The 20,018-nt window shown below is 43.0% G+C and overlaps 1 protein-coding gene across 1 annotated transcript in view; it reads right to left on the bottom strand.

The window, feature by feature from the left end:
• ENOX1 (ecto-NOX disulfide-thiol exchanger 1) overlaps positions 1-20,018 on the bottom strand; it is a 304,449-nt gene that overhangs the window by 197,743 nt on the left and 86,688 nt on the right. Inside the window, exons 3-5 of the mRNA XM_006837613.1 lie at positions 13,564-13,737; positions 12,027-12,233; positions 7,868-8,101 (exon numbers count right to left, since the gene is read on the bottom strand). Of these exons, the coding sequence (XP_006837676.1) occupies positions 7,868-8,101; positions 12,027-12,233; positions 13,564-13,737 (615 nt within the window). The remainder of the gene's footprint in view (positions 1-7,867; positions 8,102-12,026; positions 12,234-13,563; positions 13,738-20,018) is intronic.

Consider the following 20,018-nt stretch of genomic DNA (forward strand, 5'->3'; position numbering starts at 1 on the left):
GTGAACCGAACCCCTATGTCGAGGCGGGTCTCCGACACCACCCCCAATGCAATACTTGTTGTTGTTGTTGTTAGGTGCCATCAAGTCGGTACTGACTCATAGCGACCATATGCACAGCAGAGCGAACTGCCCTATGAACCAAACCTTCTGCCATCCAGTCGATTCTGGACCATAACTACCCCGTAGGGGATAGTAGAACTGACATGTCGTGTTTCCAAGGTTGGAGATGTTTACTGAAATAGACTGTCTCTTTCTCCAGTAGGGTGGCTGGTGATTTAAACTGCTGACTTTTTGGTTATCAGCTAAGTGCTTAACCACTGTGCCACCAGAGCTCCTCTGCTCTAGTCCTGGTGCTTTCTGCTCCCATAAAGATTTACAGCCTCAGAAACCCTGTACAGGGTTGCTATGAGTTGGAATGGACTCCATGGCACATAACAATAACAACAACAGTCCTGGTGTAAGGAGCTCTGGTAGGGTAGTGGGTACGAGTTGGGATGCTAACTCGTAAGTTAGCAGTTCGAGACTATCAGCAGTTCTGCGGGAGAAAGATGAGGCTTTCTGTCCCTGTAGAGATTTACAGCCTCGGAAACCCTATACAGGGTCACTGTGAGTCAGAACTTTATCCATGGTACATAACCACCAACCACCAGACTTGGTGTGGAGCTGTGGGTTAATGTGCTGGACGGCAAAGTGGGTTTGAACAACAGTGTCAGCGGTTAAAGCTCACCAGCTGCTCCTCGGAAACCTTATACAGGGTCACTATGGGTTGGAGCCAACTTGACGGCACGTAGGAACAACAACAATGGGATAATACACTGGACCACAAGGTTGACGGTTCAAAGTCACCAGCTGCTCCTTGGAAACCCTATACAGGTTCGCTGTGAGTTGGAACTGACCTCAAAGGCCTTTTAACAATAACAATAATGACAAGTTACAAGATGGACTGCTAACCACAAGGTCATAAGTTCAAATCTACCAGCCACTCCAAGGGAGAAAGTAGAGGCTTTACAACCCACATGAGTCTGAACTGATTTGACAGCATACCACCACCACCACTACCAGTAGTACCCTTACTGAGGTCCCGGTGTGGCACTGTAGCTAAGCACTGGGCTGTTAACCACAAGCTTGTCAGTTCAAAGCCATCAGTTGCTCCTTGGAAATCCTATACAGGGTTGCTATTTGAGTTGGAGCTAACCTGACAACACTTACCAGCAACAATAGCGCTGATGGGTTGCTAACTGCAAGGTTGGCAGTTCAAACCTACTAGCAACTGTTTAGGAGAAAGATGAAGCTGTCTGCTTTTGTAAAGATGTACAGCCTCGGAAGCCCAGACGAGCTGTTCTCCCCTCTCTTACAGAGGTGGTTGTAAGTCAGAATGAACTTGACAGCAGTCTGTTTGATTTTTGGTTTTAGTATCCTTACTTATGCCTGGGAGCTTTGGTAGTGCAGTGACTACAAGTTAGGCTGCTAACCTAAAGGTCAGCAGTTCAAAACTACTCGTCGTTCTTCAAGAGAACCTTGAGGCTTTCTGCTCCCATATAGATTTACAGCCTTGGAAACCCTATACAGAGTCGCTATGAGTCAGAACCGACCACTTGGCACATAACCACCACCACCACCGCTTACCACTGGGTCTATGAAAGAACGGTAGGAGGGGAGAGTCTATATTTAAAGTATAAGTCTCTAGAATGAGAAGAAAGATGAAAGACAATCTATATAAAACCCTTTTCTTTCTAGAGAAATGAGAACACATACACACATCACACAATAATTCCTTATTCAGTACTTCTAAAAAATAAGGAAATCAGGGGGTCAGTATGCAAATGCATAAACAGAATGTGTGCAAATCAAACAGCCTATGTCCTGCCTCTAGAAGGTCAATGTGCCAAAGGAAGCAATTCTCAAATGGGCTCCTGTGCCCCATATTCCTGTTGCCCTAAGAAAGAAGCCTGGCTTTTAGCTAATGGAACTTCACTTGGCTCATAGCATTATTGATTTTTACTTTCATGGAACCATAAATATTGACAACCACGTCAGCAAAATGCAGCCTGCACTTCCATTTCCTGTCTGCTGGCAAGCTGACATGGGACCACACTGTATGCAAATCAGAGTCTAAGCCATTGCCATGCCCTGGTAGGGATTCCCTGGTAGTCAATCTTGATGGGAGCAGACAGCCTCATCTTATTCCGTTGGCACCAGCTGTTGGTGGATTTGAACCACCATCCTTGGGGTTAAGCAACCAGATGCCGAATACACGGCATCAGCTGGAAATTAAGAATGTTGACCCCATGCTGCATCACATCACCCCAAAAAGAAAGGTAAGCAAGTCTTACGTGTGCTTGCTCATTACTAATCTGTAGAGAACAATTTCATATTTTTTTTACCATATCAAAGATCCTGCTTCTAGGTACGTCTAGCACCTGTCTCTGTCCCTACCTCACAGTGCCTACCTACAGAAGCAAAGGCTCTTTTCAAATTTACAATCCCTGACAGGGGCAGAGTTCCCAGTAAGCAAGGTATGCACGGATTTACATGTGTTTACTTGCTAATCTGTGGTGAACATTTTCACCACATCAGAGATGTGAATGAAACTCATGTGAAATTGTTCACCACAGATTAGCAAATTAGCACAAGTAATCTTGTGTTTACCTTGCTTACTGGGTACTCCAACCTGATCCCATGAGGACTGAAGCCTCAACAACACATCAGGAAATTCTATAGCACTGTTTGAAAAGCTTCTTCAGAACTACACCTGCAGTAGAGAGAAACTCATTCCCCCAAATAATGAAAGATTATGTGCAGCCTTCCAAAGTGGGTGGGTGGGGGGGGCGGAGGGCGAGGGGGCCGGGGGGGAAGAAGAGTACACAAAAACTTTTAAATGCTCTTGCCAAGAGAAATCCCCAGTGAATTAGTATATAATCCTCCCTTACAGTCTAATCAATCTCTTCCTCCCACAGTCCAAACAGAGGGCTCCTCCAGGGGTGGATGGTCTGTGTTAGACACACCAAAATTCATTACCTCATCTGCCTGGTGCCACTGTTTCCAATAAAGTGTAATTATGGTGTTATTGAGCGCCTTCTCGCTTTCTCAAAGCCATGTGATAAACTTTGGGTCTGTAAGCAGTTACTTCCCAGTCAGTCTTCATTAAGCAGAATTGTCTCAGAACAATGTCTATTTAATCAGCAGGGTACCGGCTAATTTTCTTTTTTAGAATCTGTATTAACGTAACAGACACTGGGTAGCTCTGTGCCTCACATACTATATAGCTGAAATTCAGGGCTTCCTCTGGCTTCAGGAGGTGAAGTGGCCACTGGATGGGCTTCCTGTCCCTTAGAGATGCCCAGCTGGCTGCATGTCTCTCCTGTGATGCACACTGCCCTTCCCAAGGTGGGAAACTTTATCTACCAACATCTGTAAAAGCCTTTAGGATCATCCACCAGACCCTCCATGCCCTGCCTAGAGCTAGAAGAGTCCACACAGTAAATCAATTCCTTTCCTGTCAATTCTTTTGACTATTATCACTCTAGACTCATAGCAAACCTACGAACAACAGAATGAAACACTACCCGGTCCTGTACCAACTTCACAATCGCTGCTACGTTTGGGCTCACTGCTGCTGCCACTGTGCCAATCCATCTAGTTAGAGGTCTTCCTCTTTTTCTCCAACCCTCCACTTTACCAAACATGATATCCTTCTCCAGGGACTGACTGGTCCCTCCTGAAAATAGGTCTGAAGTATGAGAGACAAAGTCTGGCCATTCTGGATTCCAAGGAGCATTGTGGCTGTACTTTTTCCAACACAGACTGGTTTGCTTTTCTGACAATACATGGTACTTTCAACACTCTTACAGCACCATAGCTTAAATGCATTAATTCTTCTATGGTCTTCCTCATTCACTGCTCAACTTTCACATGCATATGAGGATTATATGAAGAAAAACATGACATCAGGGTTGAAGGAAGACTCATTAACAATCTGCAGTATGCAGATGATACAACCTTGCTTGCTGAAATCAAACAGGACTTAAAATACGTACTAATGAAGATCAAAGACCACAGCCTTCCGTATGGGTTGCATCTCTATGTAAAGAAAACAAAACTCCTCACCACTGGACCAATAAACAACATCCACATCAATGGAGAAAAGATTGAAGTTGTGAAGACTTCATTTTGCTTGGATCAATACTTAACACTCACAGAAGCAGCAGTCAAGAACTCAAAGACATATTGCTTTAGGCATATCTGCTGCACAAGACCTTCTTAAAGTGTTGAAGAGCATGATGTCAGCTTGAGAACTAAGGTGCACCTGACCCAAGCCATGGTATTTTCAATAATCTCATACTGTGTGAGGCAGGGGCTATATACCACCTTATCTTCCCCATTATACCAGGTACAGGATGAAAATCTCAACACCTGCTAGTTGAAAGACTGGAATAAGCACTCATCATGCGCCTCAATTCCAGCAATGCCCAGTGGTACTATTAGGCAGAAATGCAATGTACTCATAGACCCAGACAGCTGAGGAAGAGAGAAAAGGAAGTCAATTACTGGGCGCCTTCTGTGGGGACTGTTGTAGATCTACACAGGACCCGGGGAGCCCTGTGGATGACCCTAAAGACTTTGACAGATTTTGCTACACAGAGCTGATCTTCCAACAGAAAATTTTAAGAACAAGTATGATGTAAAAAGCAGGGAGGAGGAAGAATGTGATAAACCTAAGATAGCAAGATTTCTCAAGGGAGCAAAAAAAAATCAAATCCAATTAGGTAATTTCAGATCCCATTTCCATTTCCTTTCCCACACAGGCTCCTTCCCCTCTAGGTCTCCAGTACTTTTTATAGGCCCACATCAATGAAGGCATCTTTGGGGGAAGCGTCTTCATGGCTCCTCCTGTCTGGCTTTGCAGGATTCTAAGGAGCATGGAGTGGATTTCCTCAATGTGAGGCAGCCAATTTCCTAAGCAATTAAATGCTGTTTATAACCCAAACTCTGTTCTTGAGTTGAAATTGTCAAGCTTGATATTACCTGACTCTTGACTAAGATGTATCCCCAGCTAGTTCCTTCTACTGTAACTACCATTTATTAAAATTTCCAATCTGTTCTCTCCTCAAGGGATCACACAGTACTTGGCAAAGGAGCTGCTTCTGAATTCTGCAAATGATACTCATCTATATAAATATATATTTTTGAAATGGCAAGGCTTGCAAATTGCGTTACCAAATTGACATCCCAATCTGCTGTCCTTTAACGGAGAGGCAAATGCAGTGTACTTCTTACGTGCACGTTCTGTGCTAGCTTCTGAAAATAACACGTGTAGATGCCAAACTGTCGTGAAATTCTTCCATGAGGTCACAGAAGCAGAATGCTGGATTTTGTCACTCCTGGAAGGGAATGTGACTGGATACAGTTTTGTCTATGTAAATCAGAAGTTGATATCATACAATGCACTGGAGAGAAGAAACAATCACTTGTTCCTACCTATATGCCTGGTTGAGAATCTGGCTGTTTCTCATTCAAGCTGAACGGAAAAGTGAGATTGTGTCTGTGCATCTGCCGTACTTGTTATTACAGGACAGCCACAATGTATGTATTTATACTTTAAGAAAACCCTTCTCAGAGGAGCATCAGCAAGAGACAGTCCAGGTTACAATCACGTCTTTTCAGTTTGCAGTTGTGCCTGGCTAGCACAGCGGCTCTAGAGGATAAGCACTGGACTGCGAACCACAGAGCTGTTGGTTCAAGCCCTCCAGTGGGTCCTCAGGAGAAAGATGAGGCTTTCTGCTCCTGCAAAGGTGTGCGGCCTCGGAAACCCTATACAGGGTCACTATGAGTCAGAACTGACGAGACAGCATTTAGCAACAACAAGGGGCTCCCAAGTAGTCCCGGGTAGTGCTAATAGCTGAGCACCGGACTACTAAACCAAAAGGCTGGCAATTCAAACCCACTCAGAAGTGCCTCAAAAGAAAAGTGTGGTGATCTGTTTCTGAAAGATCACACCCTTGAAAACCCTCAGGAGCACACTTCTACTGTACACACGTGTGGTTACCTTGAGTTAGAGGTTAGAGTGGACTTGATGACATCTAACAATAACAACAACAGGGGTCTCCAAGCCCTCAAACAGAGGATGAGGATTGGAAACAGGCTTTTTTTTTTTTTTTAAAGGCATAGGATGTCAACATCTTATTTTCCTATGACAGGTTATTGGCAGCTTTTAATACATTTCTGTTCATGAAAACATCTAATCTACACATTACACATGGCCAGCAATGTAGCCCAAGACACTGGATGGATCAATCCCATTTCTTCACTCATCGGAAATCATTAATGACTTCTCCACTGCTCCTGCAATAGAACAGGACACAAATACAGCTGTGGTGGCAGTCCCCGTGGTGGCAGTCCCCGTGGTGGCAGTCCCCATGGTGCCAGTCCCTGTGGTGGCAGTCCCCGCCTGCTTTTCCAGCCCCACCTCCTCTGTATACTGACTTCCTTCTAGCTCTCAGGTTCATAGGCGCATTTGGTTTAGTTTGTGCTTGCTACTTTCCAGATCTGGGTCTTTAGTGCTATGGTTCCAGTATCTCACTAGAAAGCTTTATTTTCCTCTAGAAATGTTAAGATCCTGCCTGTGATGAATTCCTTGACACTTTCATCAACATTACTTACGTAGGCTTGAGGCTTTTCCCTTGAGGAGCAAACCTGGATTGACAATCCTGTTGTTTACTCGCAGATACCTACAGTGTGGCCAGCACTTTGGATAAGGCTTTCTCTCTGCCTCTCATTTAACCCTCACAGTGCCCAATAACCTGAAGGCAGTCTGGCAGTCATTTGCCTACAAAAGAAGCAGTTTTTGTTCAGGGTCCATTGCTTCAGTCAGTAATAGAATTGAATTTATACACAAATCATTCTAATTCAAAATCATCATTGTTAACTCACTGGGCAGGTACCAAATCCTACACAGCTCTCTCTCTTTTACAGCATCCAACATGGACAAAGGGCTCAGCAAACGTTTGAAGGAATGAAAGATAGTCTCTTCTACTGTTGAGTATCCTGTGTGTGTTAGAAGTGTCACCTCCATTTCTAGAGGCAGGAATCCTGGTCTACATTTCTTTTCTATACTCCATGTATCCCAGCTGGGTTCCTATGCATTTGACCTTGCCAAACAAGGCTTTGTGAAGAGTTTGCCATAGCTGCAAATACTTTTTAGAGATTTTAAAGTCCCTGAGTGGTATAGATGCTTACAGCACTCTGCTAGTAATGGAAAGGTTAGAGGTTCAAGACGACCGGGAGGCACCTCAGAAGCAAGTGTGGATGATTTACTTATAAAAAAGGTGCCTTTGAAAACCTAGAATGTACAGTTCTACTCTGACACACGTGGGGTCACCAAGACCTGGCTTCAACTTGATGGCAACTAATTTGTTGAAGAACATGAGGAATAAGAAGAACTCCAAGGAGTAAGGCTGCTTAATCCATTAAACACCAGGTCTCAAAACAAAGCCTGCTTTGGATGAGTGCGTCAACCTCTCTGTCCCCTCTTACTGAGTGGCAGCGGAGCAAAGAGGAGCCCTGGTAGTGTAATAGATTATGACAGCACGGCTGCTAACCCCAACGTCAGCAGTTCGAATCTACTAGTTGCTCCATGGGAGAAAGATGAGGCTTTCTGCTCCGGAAAAGATTTATAGTCTCAGAAACCCTTTACAGGGTGGCTATGCGTCGGTGGCACACACCCAAGTAGAGCAAAGGGGAAAAGGAACTGGAGGCCAGCAGGCCCCTAGCATCCCTCCCAGCTAACCAACAAAGGAGAAGCACACAGGACTCCACGCGTGAGGAGCTAGCCATAGGGAGGAAACGCCAGCGAGCTGTTGCCTCATACCTTTCAGCTTTTCCGCCAGCAGGGCGGCCTCGTGCTCAGAGTAATGCATGATGGCAGGCGGGGAGGGCGGCCGAAGCCGGTCTTCCTCCAGCTTGCGCCGGTGCCTCTCCTCCCGGGCACGCATCCGCTGCTTGCATTCCCACTCATAGAAGTCATCCCTGGCCTGGGCAAAGTCCACGTGGAGGCGACCTGAATCCTTTTTGTCAGTGCTAGATCCTAATCGCATGCGGTAACCTGAAACCAATAGAAAATCTCGTGAAATCATGATACATGTGGGACGCCTTTCTCCTTCTGCCCAGCAACTATAAGGCATTTGAAGATATTTTGAAAGTACCATCTAAGGCAGTGGAGTTGACCCCGACTCAAGACGGCTCCGACTGCCTGGTGTGTGTCAGGATGGTAAGTACATCATAGGGCTTTCAATGGGTTACTAATATTAATATTAATATTAATGTTTTTTGTGAATTATGTGACAGTTTACATGGGAGAACGTTAGCTTTACATTCATCCTATCGATACCATTTCATTGTCATGGTTACAGTCCCCTCTACGCATCATCAACCAAAGGGTATACCCTGCAATCCTGCCAGCACCCCTCCATCAGCATACAGCCCCTCACCTTCTCTGGGTCTAAAGTCCCCAGTCAATGGCTTATTTTTAGTAGATTGCCATGCCTTTCTCCTGAGTTACCTCTAATGGGGCTCAAACCTTCAACCTTCCAGTTGGCAATTGAGTACATTAACCATTTGCAGTACCAGGAGCTCCTAAAGCACTAAGGTTAACAATCTATTATAGATCTGGGGAGGTGTCTCAGGGACCACCCACTCATCTTCCAAACAACTATAAATAACTGAAGATGACCCTAAGAACTAGGGCACTTATCAAAATTCCTTCTTCCCTCTGGCATCCAGGAAGCTCAGAAGAAAATTTGGCATCGAGATTTCTTTTTTTCCTATGGTAATAATGTTCACCTTTCAGTCCATGGTAACTGTTGAGCACACACCCGTCTCTACAATTCTTTTTAGGAAGAGGTGGAGTGTCAGTAAATACGGAGTATCTACGGCATTTAAAAAGATCTCCAAGGTAAATCCCACCATGCCTCGCTCATAGGCCCTGGCTCCATTTGGCTAGAAAGTGCCGCTGCTCAATTCTCACTTGGCAGCTGCAAAAACCCCAATTACAAAGGTAATTTTGCAATGCTGCTTTATTTCCATTTATCCTCTGGGGGCACACAGGGAATTTTTACCTTCAATCAAGAGGTCTCACCACTTCTTTCCTTATAGCAGGTCATCTGGCATGTGACACCACACAAATTGTCCAAGTAGTCTTTGAAAACCACGGAGCCCTGAGCAGAAGCCCAGAGCAAGAGGGAAAGGGACCTGGGGGTCTGTGGGGGATTGACTCTGAGCTACTCAACTTCCAAAGACTATAAGCAGAAACTTCATCTTAGAAGTCAACACAAACAGGATGGGAACCAGCCCGCCAAACTTCCAATGAAGACGAGCTGGCTCCGAGGTTGCTCTCTTCTTCAGCCTGGAGTGCTTGGGATTTTTTAAAAAACATAAATTCAGGTCCCAGCAGGAGACAGGCTGTCAGGGTCTGCCAGGAATTATGGCAAAATGAACACTTGTGCTGTGTTGGGACTTTTGAAAATGAGCTACAACTGTACAATTTTAGGCTGGGCCAAGCTGATGTTCAACACCTCACAGTAGATTTCAATAGGTTAGCTCAGCATTTTAGGTTAAAACTTAGCTGAAAACCCTTAGAGAGGCTGCCTTCTCCCCAGAAGGACCCTTCATACCTTCAAAATGTTACAGATCTCACCTGCTATGCTATTGCACCCTTTTCTTTCCTATGGTTTTAGATGTGTTCTCTACAAGAACCGGAAGACGTAACTTAATCAACAACACAACCACACACTCACAGACGAGCAGAATTAATGCTAGAGCAAGATAGATTTTGATTGTGGGCCATGGAAACTCAACAAAGCAAGGTAATCTGGGAGTGATCGGTGTGTAACAACTGAGCGGACAGGATTACTCACACTTGGGACAGTTTTTCCAACTGGCGAAGCAACTCTTCCCTGCTCACGTCCAAAGGCTCGCTTTTCAAACATTTCTGGTTCCAAAGGCACCCTTCTCTTTTACCAAAACATCATCATTAAGGCCTTAAAAGAGACCCTGATGAGGCTGCATCTAAAATTAGCTTGGCCTTCAAATGTGAAAGAGTCCTAAAATTAGACAGGCCTCACAGCTGGGCTTGCAGGCACAGGAGGGGCAGTCTGCTTGCCTGCCTGCCTTCCAATTAATCAGCCTTTCAGAGCTGCCCTGGGGTGGATGGATGCTGTCAGCCTCCCTGGGAGGTGGAGGCTGAGCCAGGAGACCCTCCTGCCTTTGCTGTTGCCTCCTTCTGCACAAAGAAGCAACTCAAGCAAATCAGGGGCAAAAGCAGAGTCAAGGCTGAGAAAAGTGCGCCATCAAGACATAAATAAAGGAGTCTCTCCAAATGTCTAAATGTGGAGCTGTTCAGTTGCGGCAATGTCGTGTAGGGATTTCTGACCAGGTCTAAACATTGTGTGTTAAATTCATGTTAGAAAGTGCCTTTCCTCTCCTCTGACCCTCTCATTTCCTCAGGTATAATAATCATTTTAGGGGCAGATCCCTGATTTAAATCCAGGTCCTCAGAGCAGGGTTCCTGAGGAATAAGAATCCATCCTCCTTTATCATCAGCAAGATAGCTGGGTTAAAACCACCAGTTACTGCATGGCTAAGCACTCACTAGCCATTATTTCATTTCTTCCTTGCAACCATCCCTGAGGTGTGTACTGTTACAATCTTTATTCTGCAGATGAGAAAAGGGAGGCTCCGAGAGGAGTTCAGTCTTGCCCAAGACATGTGAATCCCACTCAAAGAAAATCCCCAGTATTCCAATCGACTTCTTGGATGCTATGTAAGATTCTTAAGTACTGTCAAGTCAGTTCTGATTCCTAGCAATCCTGTATGAGGCTTCTGAGGAGTGGTTGGTGGATTTGAACTGTCAACCTTGCTAATCCTGCAGCCCAGTGCTTATCCTACAGCACCAAACCATGACTAAATAAAGGTAAGACGTGTTTGTGCACTGTACTATGTCTTTGTTCTATGTTTTCATTTCCATCTCCATTTTGAAATGTCTTCAGTTTTTTTGGGTTGTTTTTTTTTCCTCCACTTTGTACAGCTTTGCTGGAGTAAAAGTTGTCCTTAGCCATATCGATCTCAGAAAAGTCTCTGATGTGTTGGGAGAACCTCCAGGTCTACAATCAGAATTTTCTGGAAATAGGGTTGACTGCAGAAATTAAGAAAAACTGGGCAGTGGTGTTCAGGTATCCTTTCCCCCCCTTTATCGTTTCCCCACTCTCTCCCATTAGCTTTGCCTCTGGAACAGGAGGGTAATGAGCAAAGAGACAAGATGGCGCTTGACAGGGAATGGCAATGACTTACATCTAAAAATCCATCCTGCTAAAGCCCCAAGCCAATGCTGGCCCTGTAATTCTTAGGTTTGGCAAAGGCTTTTCGACATACTCCATACACTTACTCCCACACCCATGGAGTGGAAGGCAGCGTTTGGCCTAATTTTAACAATCTAAGACTCTCCTATAAAAACTAGCACCAAGGATGCAAAGACCATAGGCAGGCTTAGCCATTTTGCATGGTCAAATGGGCAATGCTATTAGTCTTTACCCTAAAGACCACTACACTTCTTGAAGAAACGAATCTTACTTTGGTACCCTGGTGTCTAGCAAGTGAATTCACTTCTGAAAAAACGGAAATTATTCTGAGAGACTGCTTTATTCCCCCAGAGGATTACATCCAATAATAATAATGGTCCTCAGTACTCATAATATTGCTTTTCATCTAATAAGTACTTGAGAACATTAATTAGAAACTAGATGGAATTCCTAAGGTCTGGATGGTGGAAAATCATGCCTGTGACAAAGTAAACGCACATATTGCTTAATAGTGCTGCTGGCAGCCAAGGGAACGTGCAGAATTCTGCTTTTTCCAACCTTTTCTAACTCAGAGGACTTGATTGGCATTAAAGGCAAAAGGGAATAAGCTCATGTTAACATCACAAAATATAACAAAATACTTAAAAAAAAAAACCCTTATGTAATGCAAAGTACCAGAAAGGTAAATGGCTTTATCAACCATGAATTCTTCTGCAAAGCGAATGTGACAAAAATTCTTCTTGCTTTTCCGAATCGCTGTGATATCACCGCACTGCTCAAAGACTTCTTGAATAATTTCCTCAGTAGCATTTTCTGGTAATCCTCCAACGAACACAGTCTTACACCCAGGGGGTCGCTCTCTTGTGGAAGGAGGTGGTAGATCTAATAATCACAACAGAAGCAGAGGATTTAGTCTATTATTGATTGGCTCTTTCTCTCTCTTTTTCTGTTCACCTGGTCAAAGTAAAGCTTGCAAAGTAACTTTTCCATACTACGTACGGATACGTTTTGACACCAACTTGCATTTATCTTTGACTGCCTCATCTTTTAAATTATTTCCCCCTCCTCCTCATCTCTATTTTCTTTGCTCGTTTCTACACAGAGCGACTATACTTGTCCGTGAACAGAGATAAAGCAAATGTTTGCATAATTTCATTTCTCCTTCATAATATGGAAGCACAGCAAATGGGGATGAAGAAGAAGAAAAAAAACCCTTCACAAAGTACAAACCATAATGAAATGACAACATGATGAAAAACCTCAGCTTGTTATCTGCTTTGTCTTGTAGTCACACAGTGAAGCAGCAAGGAAGAACTCAAAAAGCGTAACCTAATAGCATGCACAGTACTTTGTGGGCTGGGAAACAGTGTGCCAGGGGGGGAAATCAATAAATAAAAACAAAACACTTTTTTTTTTTTTTAATTACTCACATTTAAATGAGCAAACTATTAAATTTGGGGGGAGTTTATGTAAAAAGATAACCTGAATACTGTCACAACATTTTACATAGTTTACATGTAGATTACTAAAGAAAGCTTCTAAAAAGTCCAATTAAAATAGGCAACACTGATCAATATGAATTAAAAACAAAAACAAAAAAATCCCTAGCTATTTAAACCCATAAACTAAATTAAAAAAAAAAAAAAGTCTGGTCAATTTACCTCATCCCTTTCAACCAAATGCAAATTGGTCCAGAAATTCTGAAATGTGGGTTTCCTCTCATCCCCACCCCAATTGCTAACAGCTAAATTAATTCAATTTTCCACCTAGCGAAAACACATTTCAGAGTTTTTTGGTGAAGATGAATGGATGTGTTCATGTATTTCACACTATGTTTGACAGGAAATGCTAGACTTTAATGGATGAAAAATATTCTTAGTGGTAGATAATATAGTCCCCAAATCACATGTCGATTTAGCTCCTGGACAGACACATGGACAAGATCCCTATATAGAAGGATGCATTCTAGTCTAGAGATGAAAGCCTTCTGCACAATGATGCCCCTACTGTAAGAGTTTATCTATGGAGGAAAATTTGAGAGTCATAGGTGAAAATAAATGCAATGATATACATATAATATATATGTATGTGTGTGTGTGTATATATATATATATACAATGCAATGATATACATATAATATATATGTGTATATATATATGACTTTTTAAAGGCATTTAAAATGATGAACAAATGTTTCTCAATTGTCACTTACTTGGATTTTGAGGGAAAAGAGTACAGCTTTTGCAGTGGATGATTTCTTTGACGACAGCCACTTCTGTGGGTGGCGGGGGTGGAACAAGCCCCAAGCCTGGTATCATTGGGTTAATGGGGGTGATCCCAGTCATCATGTTGAGGCTTGGGTCAAAGCCTGGTACACAGATTGAGTCTGTAAAGTACACAAGATGACATCTTAGCTGGAGGATCTTAAATCAATTGTGGTTACTGTTTTTCTGTTTTTGCTACTTTCCTGTAAAGAATGATTTGATTTTATACTTTCTATTTTCTGGAGATTTCTTTTAGCATAAGATACCACATTATAGAGAGCTCTTCCAGAAGGACAAAGGGGAAATAAAAGAGGAACCTAAAGTTGATCATAAATGAAATCATATAACGTAAAATATGACCACAGTAGAAGAGAACACAACATATTAAAGTGTAGAACCAAGTACTGCAAAACTGTGCTACTATAAACCACTTCAGACTCACACTGACCCACAAGGCAGAGTAGAACGGCCCCAGAGGGTTTCCAAGGCTGTAGATGTCTTTTTTTTTTTTTTAGTTTTTAATTGTGAATCGAGTGAAAGTTTACAGGGCAGATCAGCAGTTTTACATTCAATAAATCATACATCTTGTTTCATTATAATCCCCTCCATGTACCATCAGTTAACAGTATTTCTCTCTATTCACTTTAGCTCTTTTTTTTTTTTTTTTTAAACACTCAGGCTTATATAATAATTTACACCAACAAAGGGCACATTCTGCAAGTCTGCCTCTTGGCTGCCAGCTCTTAGTCCCTCTCTTCCCGTGAATCTAGTGTCCTCAGCTGTTCCCTCTCTCCATGTCCCCGTCTGCTGGTGCCAGTAGGATTTCTTGGTGCTATTTATGTTGAATGCAGTTTTCTGTTTTAACATCAGTGTGTTGTTTACACTGCTTTATATCCCAGAATGTGAGAAGAATATAATTTAACATTGAAGTACCCTATAAATCTAATTGTCAACCTGGTTTTTATCAAGATCGTCTTACCCAAGTGACCCAGATCTGGGGGAGTTGAATATATCTGTGCTTACTCTAAATGAGACACTCAACTAACTGTTTCCCTCAAGGGGAAGAAAGAAAACAAAAGATTGATCATAGTTAGCATGGCTGGGCTAGATACATGTGATCACAAAGTTACCTCTATCCATTTCTGAATTCTATTGGACAATCACACTTTTTATAAATCAATCAACAAATAATCAAGCCACTCTTTGAAATATTTATGCCTGGTGTGGTGCTGTGGACTAATGCGCCAGACTGCAAAGTCGTTTGAACTGCAAGTTCGGTGGTTCAAGCTCACCAGCTGCTCCTTGGAAACCCTATACAGGGTCGCTATGGGATGGAATCTACTTGACAACACTTAACAACAACAAATGGAAACACAAAGAGCCCTGGTGGTGCAGTGGGTTAAGAATTGGAGTGCTAAAGGCAAGGTCTTTGGCTCAAACCCACCAGGGGTTCCAAAGGAGAAAGATGATGCTGTCTGCTCAGAAATTCTAGAAAGAAGTTCTACTACCTACTATAGGGTGTCTGTTCATTGGAACTGACTTGGCAGCATTGGGTTTAGAGTAAAAACATACCTTGAAGTTGATGGCTTTTCGGGTACACACTTAGAATTGTTTTGGTGTGATACTGGAACAAGTGATTTCATTGGTAATAGACAGGATTTGCTGTTTTTGCTGTTATCTTTCTATCTGTGAGAGTTTTCTAGGAGCTGTTGTTTAAGTGCTGTTGACTCCATTCTGACAGATAACAGCCCCATGTGACAGAGCAGAAGTGCCTTATAGGGTTTTCTTGGCTGAAATCTTTATGAAAGCGGATAGCCAGGTCTTTCTCCTGTGGAGCATCTGGGTAAATATGAACTACCAACCTTTAGGCTAGTAGTAGCACTCCTAACCCCTGCACCACCAGGGTTATTAAAACACTGTGCTGAGTTCCTCACCGTGGCTGTACAGAGATGGCTCTCTGAATTTTTCTCTTTGCAGAAGGCAGATCCTCTCACTGGAGTGTGATAATGTTCCCAGGGGGACTGATGCCTCAGCGTAGTCATGGTGATTCTCCACCGCTCCCCTCTTAGATTTCCATGTTTTCTCCTTCCTTTAACCCCACTCTCCTTGTGGGACTCTACAGTCTGTGCCTAAAATGGACTTGGCCTCACTAATTACTTACCTGTGCCTCTGGCTGGTTAAGCCTGAAGGGGATGAGTGTGTTTATTAAGAAACTCCAGAGGCTACAAAGGCCCAGTAAAACATTTCCTGTTTGGGGATCAGTGGACAACACTCCCCCAGCTCTCTTCAACATTCCAACTCTTTTGGGTTAGGTACAATAACCAGTAGGATCCCAAACTGGGTCCCTAAGTAGATGACTGCCCCACTTATTAGAAAATTCATTTTAATTTGATCACATGTCAGAGTGTATTACTACCTTTAGTAAGATGAGTTTTTCACTTTACAAACCCCATGTATGTAAGTGGTAAATAAACATTCTCTTTCAAAGTAGTCATTCTGACAATCTAGGCACTTGGTTCTTAGTTTCTTCATTTGTCAAATGAGATTCTTTGAGTGGATTCTCTCTCGGAGCACCAGAATTCCAGAACTTTTGGATTCTGTGCTGTTATTGTTCAAAACAATTGCTTAAATTAAAGTGACATGCCAAAGACATACAAGTACAGAAGTGACTGAGTTAAGACACAGACTTGGGTTTATTAATTTAATCTTCATAAAGTTTCATTGGATTTATCCCCATTTTATAGATCAAGATATCAGTGCTTTAAAAGTTAAGTAAAATTGCCAACATCATAATGCCAATAAACGGCAGGGGCAGAACTAGAACACGCAGGCTCAGGTCTATATTTCGATATGTTTCATTTGCCATTCCAAAGTTTGTACCTAGAATGACACACCTTGATTATTTACCTTGTACAAGCCACTGCTTCTAAGAATTTTCTCTCAAAAAAATAAAACTGAAAATCAAGATCTCCCCTGCTGATTCAGGTGCCAATTCTAAAGGAGAAGTTCCAGAACAGAAAAGCTCTCCATGTCATCGTTGAAATGACATACTGGCTTCCAAGGCAAATATATCAGAAATAGAAGTATTAGCAATGGGATCATTGGCATGCTTGTGTTTTTATTTAATCTCGTTCTGTACATAGGATTGATTCGTCTGTTTCTTTCCTGGCCTGGTCCTCACTATTGTTTGCCAACTCAGGATGATTTAAAGCTGAAACAGCTCAGGACTGTAAAACCTGAAATGAAAGCCCTGTGAATTATAATAAGCAGATGTTCGCTACAAATGAGATGGGAAGCCGGGTACTTGCATTTTCCTTTAGTTGTAACTGACTTTTCTTTTCTCTCAGAAGGGAAAAGAAACAAATAAATACAGCTTTAGAAATGGGACGAAAGACCCTGCTCTTGAATAAAATGGAGGCTTGGTAGTACAGTGAGTTGAGTGTTGGGCGGCTGATTGCAAAGTTGGGGGTTCACCTCTGCTCTGAATGAGAAAGGTGAGGCTGTCTGCACCTCAGAAATTAATTCTATGGAACAGTTCTGCACTGTTTTATAGGGTTACTAAGAGTCAGAGTTGACTCGATGGCAGCGGGTCTTGAGCAAAATCATGGACTATACGTGGCAAGGGTTCCTTGGCTTTTCCTGAGGCGTCAATATGAAGAGACTATGGGGTTTAACAAAATCTGCATGGTGTGTGCAGTAGCTTGAAAACAGTTTAGGAAGGAATTAACGCTTAAATTATGTCAGACCTCAAAGGACCTGAGGTTCTGTATTTGAAAGAAGGAAGTAAAGAATTAAGCTTTTAAAAAAAAAAAAAAAAGATTTCATTACTTTTTAACAATATATGAACAGATGGAAATTGTTTTCTCAACCAGCACTGGAAGCTATTATATACTACTCATTAAAGACAATTCACCAGCTCTGAAGGTCTGGAGATACCACATGCATAGGAAGACCAAGGTGAGCAGGGAACAAAGTGAACGCCAACAGTCAGTTTCTTGTTTTGCTTACATGTGCTGCTCTTGCAAACTTCAGAGATAATGAGTTACTGTTCCACTCAGGGAAGAAAGCTTAAATTGCAGCAGGAAAGAATCCAATTAAGTATATAGTAGAATTTTCTTTTAGAAACGGTTCTCAAACAAGGTTTACTTATTTCATGTCTAACCTCTCTCTCTCTTTTACCAGCCACCAGCATAGCAGCTGGCAGGCTCGTACTCAGTAAATGTTTCTTTTCGGTGATCGTTTCACAAGTGAACAAGACAAAAATCCTATTCACTGTTAGGTGCCGCTGAGTTGGTTTAGCCTCATAGTGACTCCGTGTGACTGAGGAAAATGGCCCCATAAGGTACCCTAGACAGTACAGTATTCTGCAATCCTCATAGTATCTTTGCTTTTTGGAGCTTGAACCCAGCAACCTTTGAATTCTCAGCAGGGTGCTTAGCCATTGTGCCACCAGGGATCCCTATTGAGTTGAAGTATAGTGCTTTATCAATTAATAACTGTTTTTGCGGAGCAAAACAATCCAAGGTTTTGTGCCTCGGATTTCAGTTGAATCCATTCATCCACTCATTTAGTGTTTACGGGGTGCATCCTACTTCCAGATCTGGAGTTACAGAGATAAGTATTTGTTTGCCAACTCACAAAATAATTTCCATCTGTTCATATGTTTTAGTAGGTTTTCTCTTTGGAAAAATCACAGGGCTGGAGGATAACGTTCAAAATGGGCACCAAACCCAGGAAGAGTAAGAAGCGTGAGCAGAGGAGCCGAGGATGAAGGCAGAGTCTAGGACAAGGTCCTCTCAGTGGCTACAGTACGGTGTGCACAGGACCGTGTGGCCTCGGAGCCCTGAGAGCCTGCTGGAGTTCCATAGGATCAGAATGGACCTTTCCGGTCAGGCTAGTCAGTTCTGTCCCTGAAGGTTAGCTATGTGTGCTCTGCCAGGCCATCTCTGTCTGCTGCCCCCCATCAGTGATGTGCTCTTTTTCTGCCTTTTTCAGTCAATGTTTGGGTAAAGAGTTGCACATTTCAAGTTAGAACGCCATCCCATGTGAAAGGAAGATAATAGGGGCCTATTTGTAGCCATTGCTAGATGCAATTGGTTAGCCTTGGTCATCGCACTGGGCTAGGGCTGACAGGATAGAAATAAGCCGTCAGGGCCAGCAGCAAGTCCAGCCCAGAAGGCTAAAAACAGTGTTCAAGAAAATAATAAGAGAAAAGAGGTGGTAATCAGGCCAAATCATAGGTCCTGGATAAGCACAGAAATTGCTAGAAGCAGATAAAACACAAGTCCAGGCAGCTTGTGTCCAACAACTAAGCTAAAGGTGGTCAGTTCAAACCCACCTAGCGGCACTGCAGAAAAAAAGCCTGACCATCTGCTCTTGTGACGATTACAGCCATGAAAACCCTACTCTGTAACACATGGGGTTATCATGAATTGGAATTTATTTGACTGCAATGGGTTTTGTTTTTCAGTCAGGCCAGGAGCCCAGAGAACTGCCCACAGCTCTCGGGGCCCTTGCTACCCTGGTTTGGACTACAGAATCCAATACATGAGTCAAGGCGGGGGAACTAGGGTTTGGCAACAACCAGGTGAAGTCACAGGTCTAGAAGCATTAGACAGGTTACCTCAGCTGGACTCAGGCTAGAGAAGCAAGACAGGGATTCAGATCGTAGATATGGGGCTGGAAGCTCGGAAAGCAAGCAGACATACAGGTACAGATCTGAGCACAGGGCAGAGCCCAGCCTGCAGCAAGCATGGCTGGAGGCTGAGTCCTGAAGACCTGGTTTGGAGGCCCGAGACTCAGATGAACTTCAAGACCAGAGAGATACTGAGTGTGCAGGGCACAGAGATGGGCTGGAGAGGCTCTGACAACACACAAGAGTTCCTCTGCTTTCTCCAGAGGAATCACTGCCTTAAACTATGAGGTCTCATAAAGCTACAGAGAAGCCACATGGTACCTGAGGGAGGGCAGGTTGGAACTATTAAAGTCATGCATTTTCATTCCTTGTTCTCCTTTTTTTCCTCAAAATTTCTAACAAATAATAATAATAATAATTCTAACAAATAATTTGTGACCAACAAAGGAAAAGTAGATGTTTAAAAAGAGATTTGAGTCAAATGATCTGGGCACAGCTGGGTAAACTTATGGCTTGGGGAAATGTGAATGTGCCCTAGATACATTAAGACACATAGATCCTGTGAGAACAGCCTCCCAAAGCTCTGAGAACCCAAGTCTGCAATCGGGTATCCCTGAGATCAGGCCCTTTGTACGTCTCCCAGGCTCTGGTTGTGTGTCCACAGAAATTTCATTCATCTTTCTAAGCCTCATGTACCCTATCTATAAAATGGGAATAAAAATATTTGCCCTTTCAGGTTCTTGTGAGGACTAACTTGTTGTTGTTGTT

The sequence above is a fragment of the Chrysochloris asiatica genome, unplaced genomic scaffold (assembly GCF_000296735.1).
Source record: "Chrysochloris asiatica unplaced genomic scaffold, ChrAsi1.0 scaffold00022, whole genome shotgun sequence".
NCBI lineage: Eukaryota > Metazoa > Chordata > Mammalia > Afrosoricida > Chrysochloridae > Chrysochloris > Chrysochloris asiatica.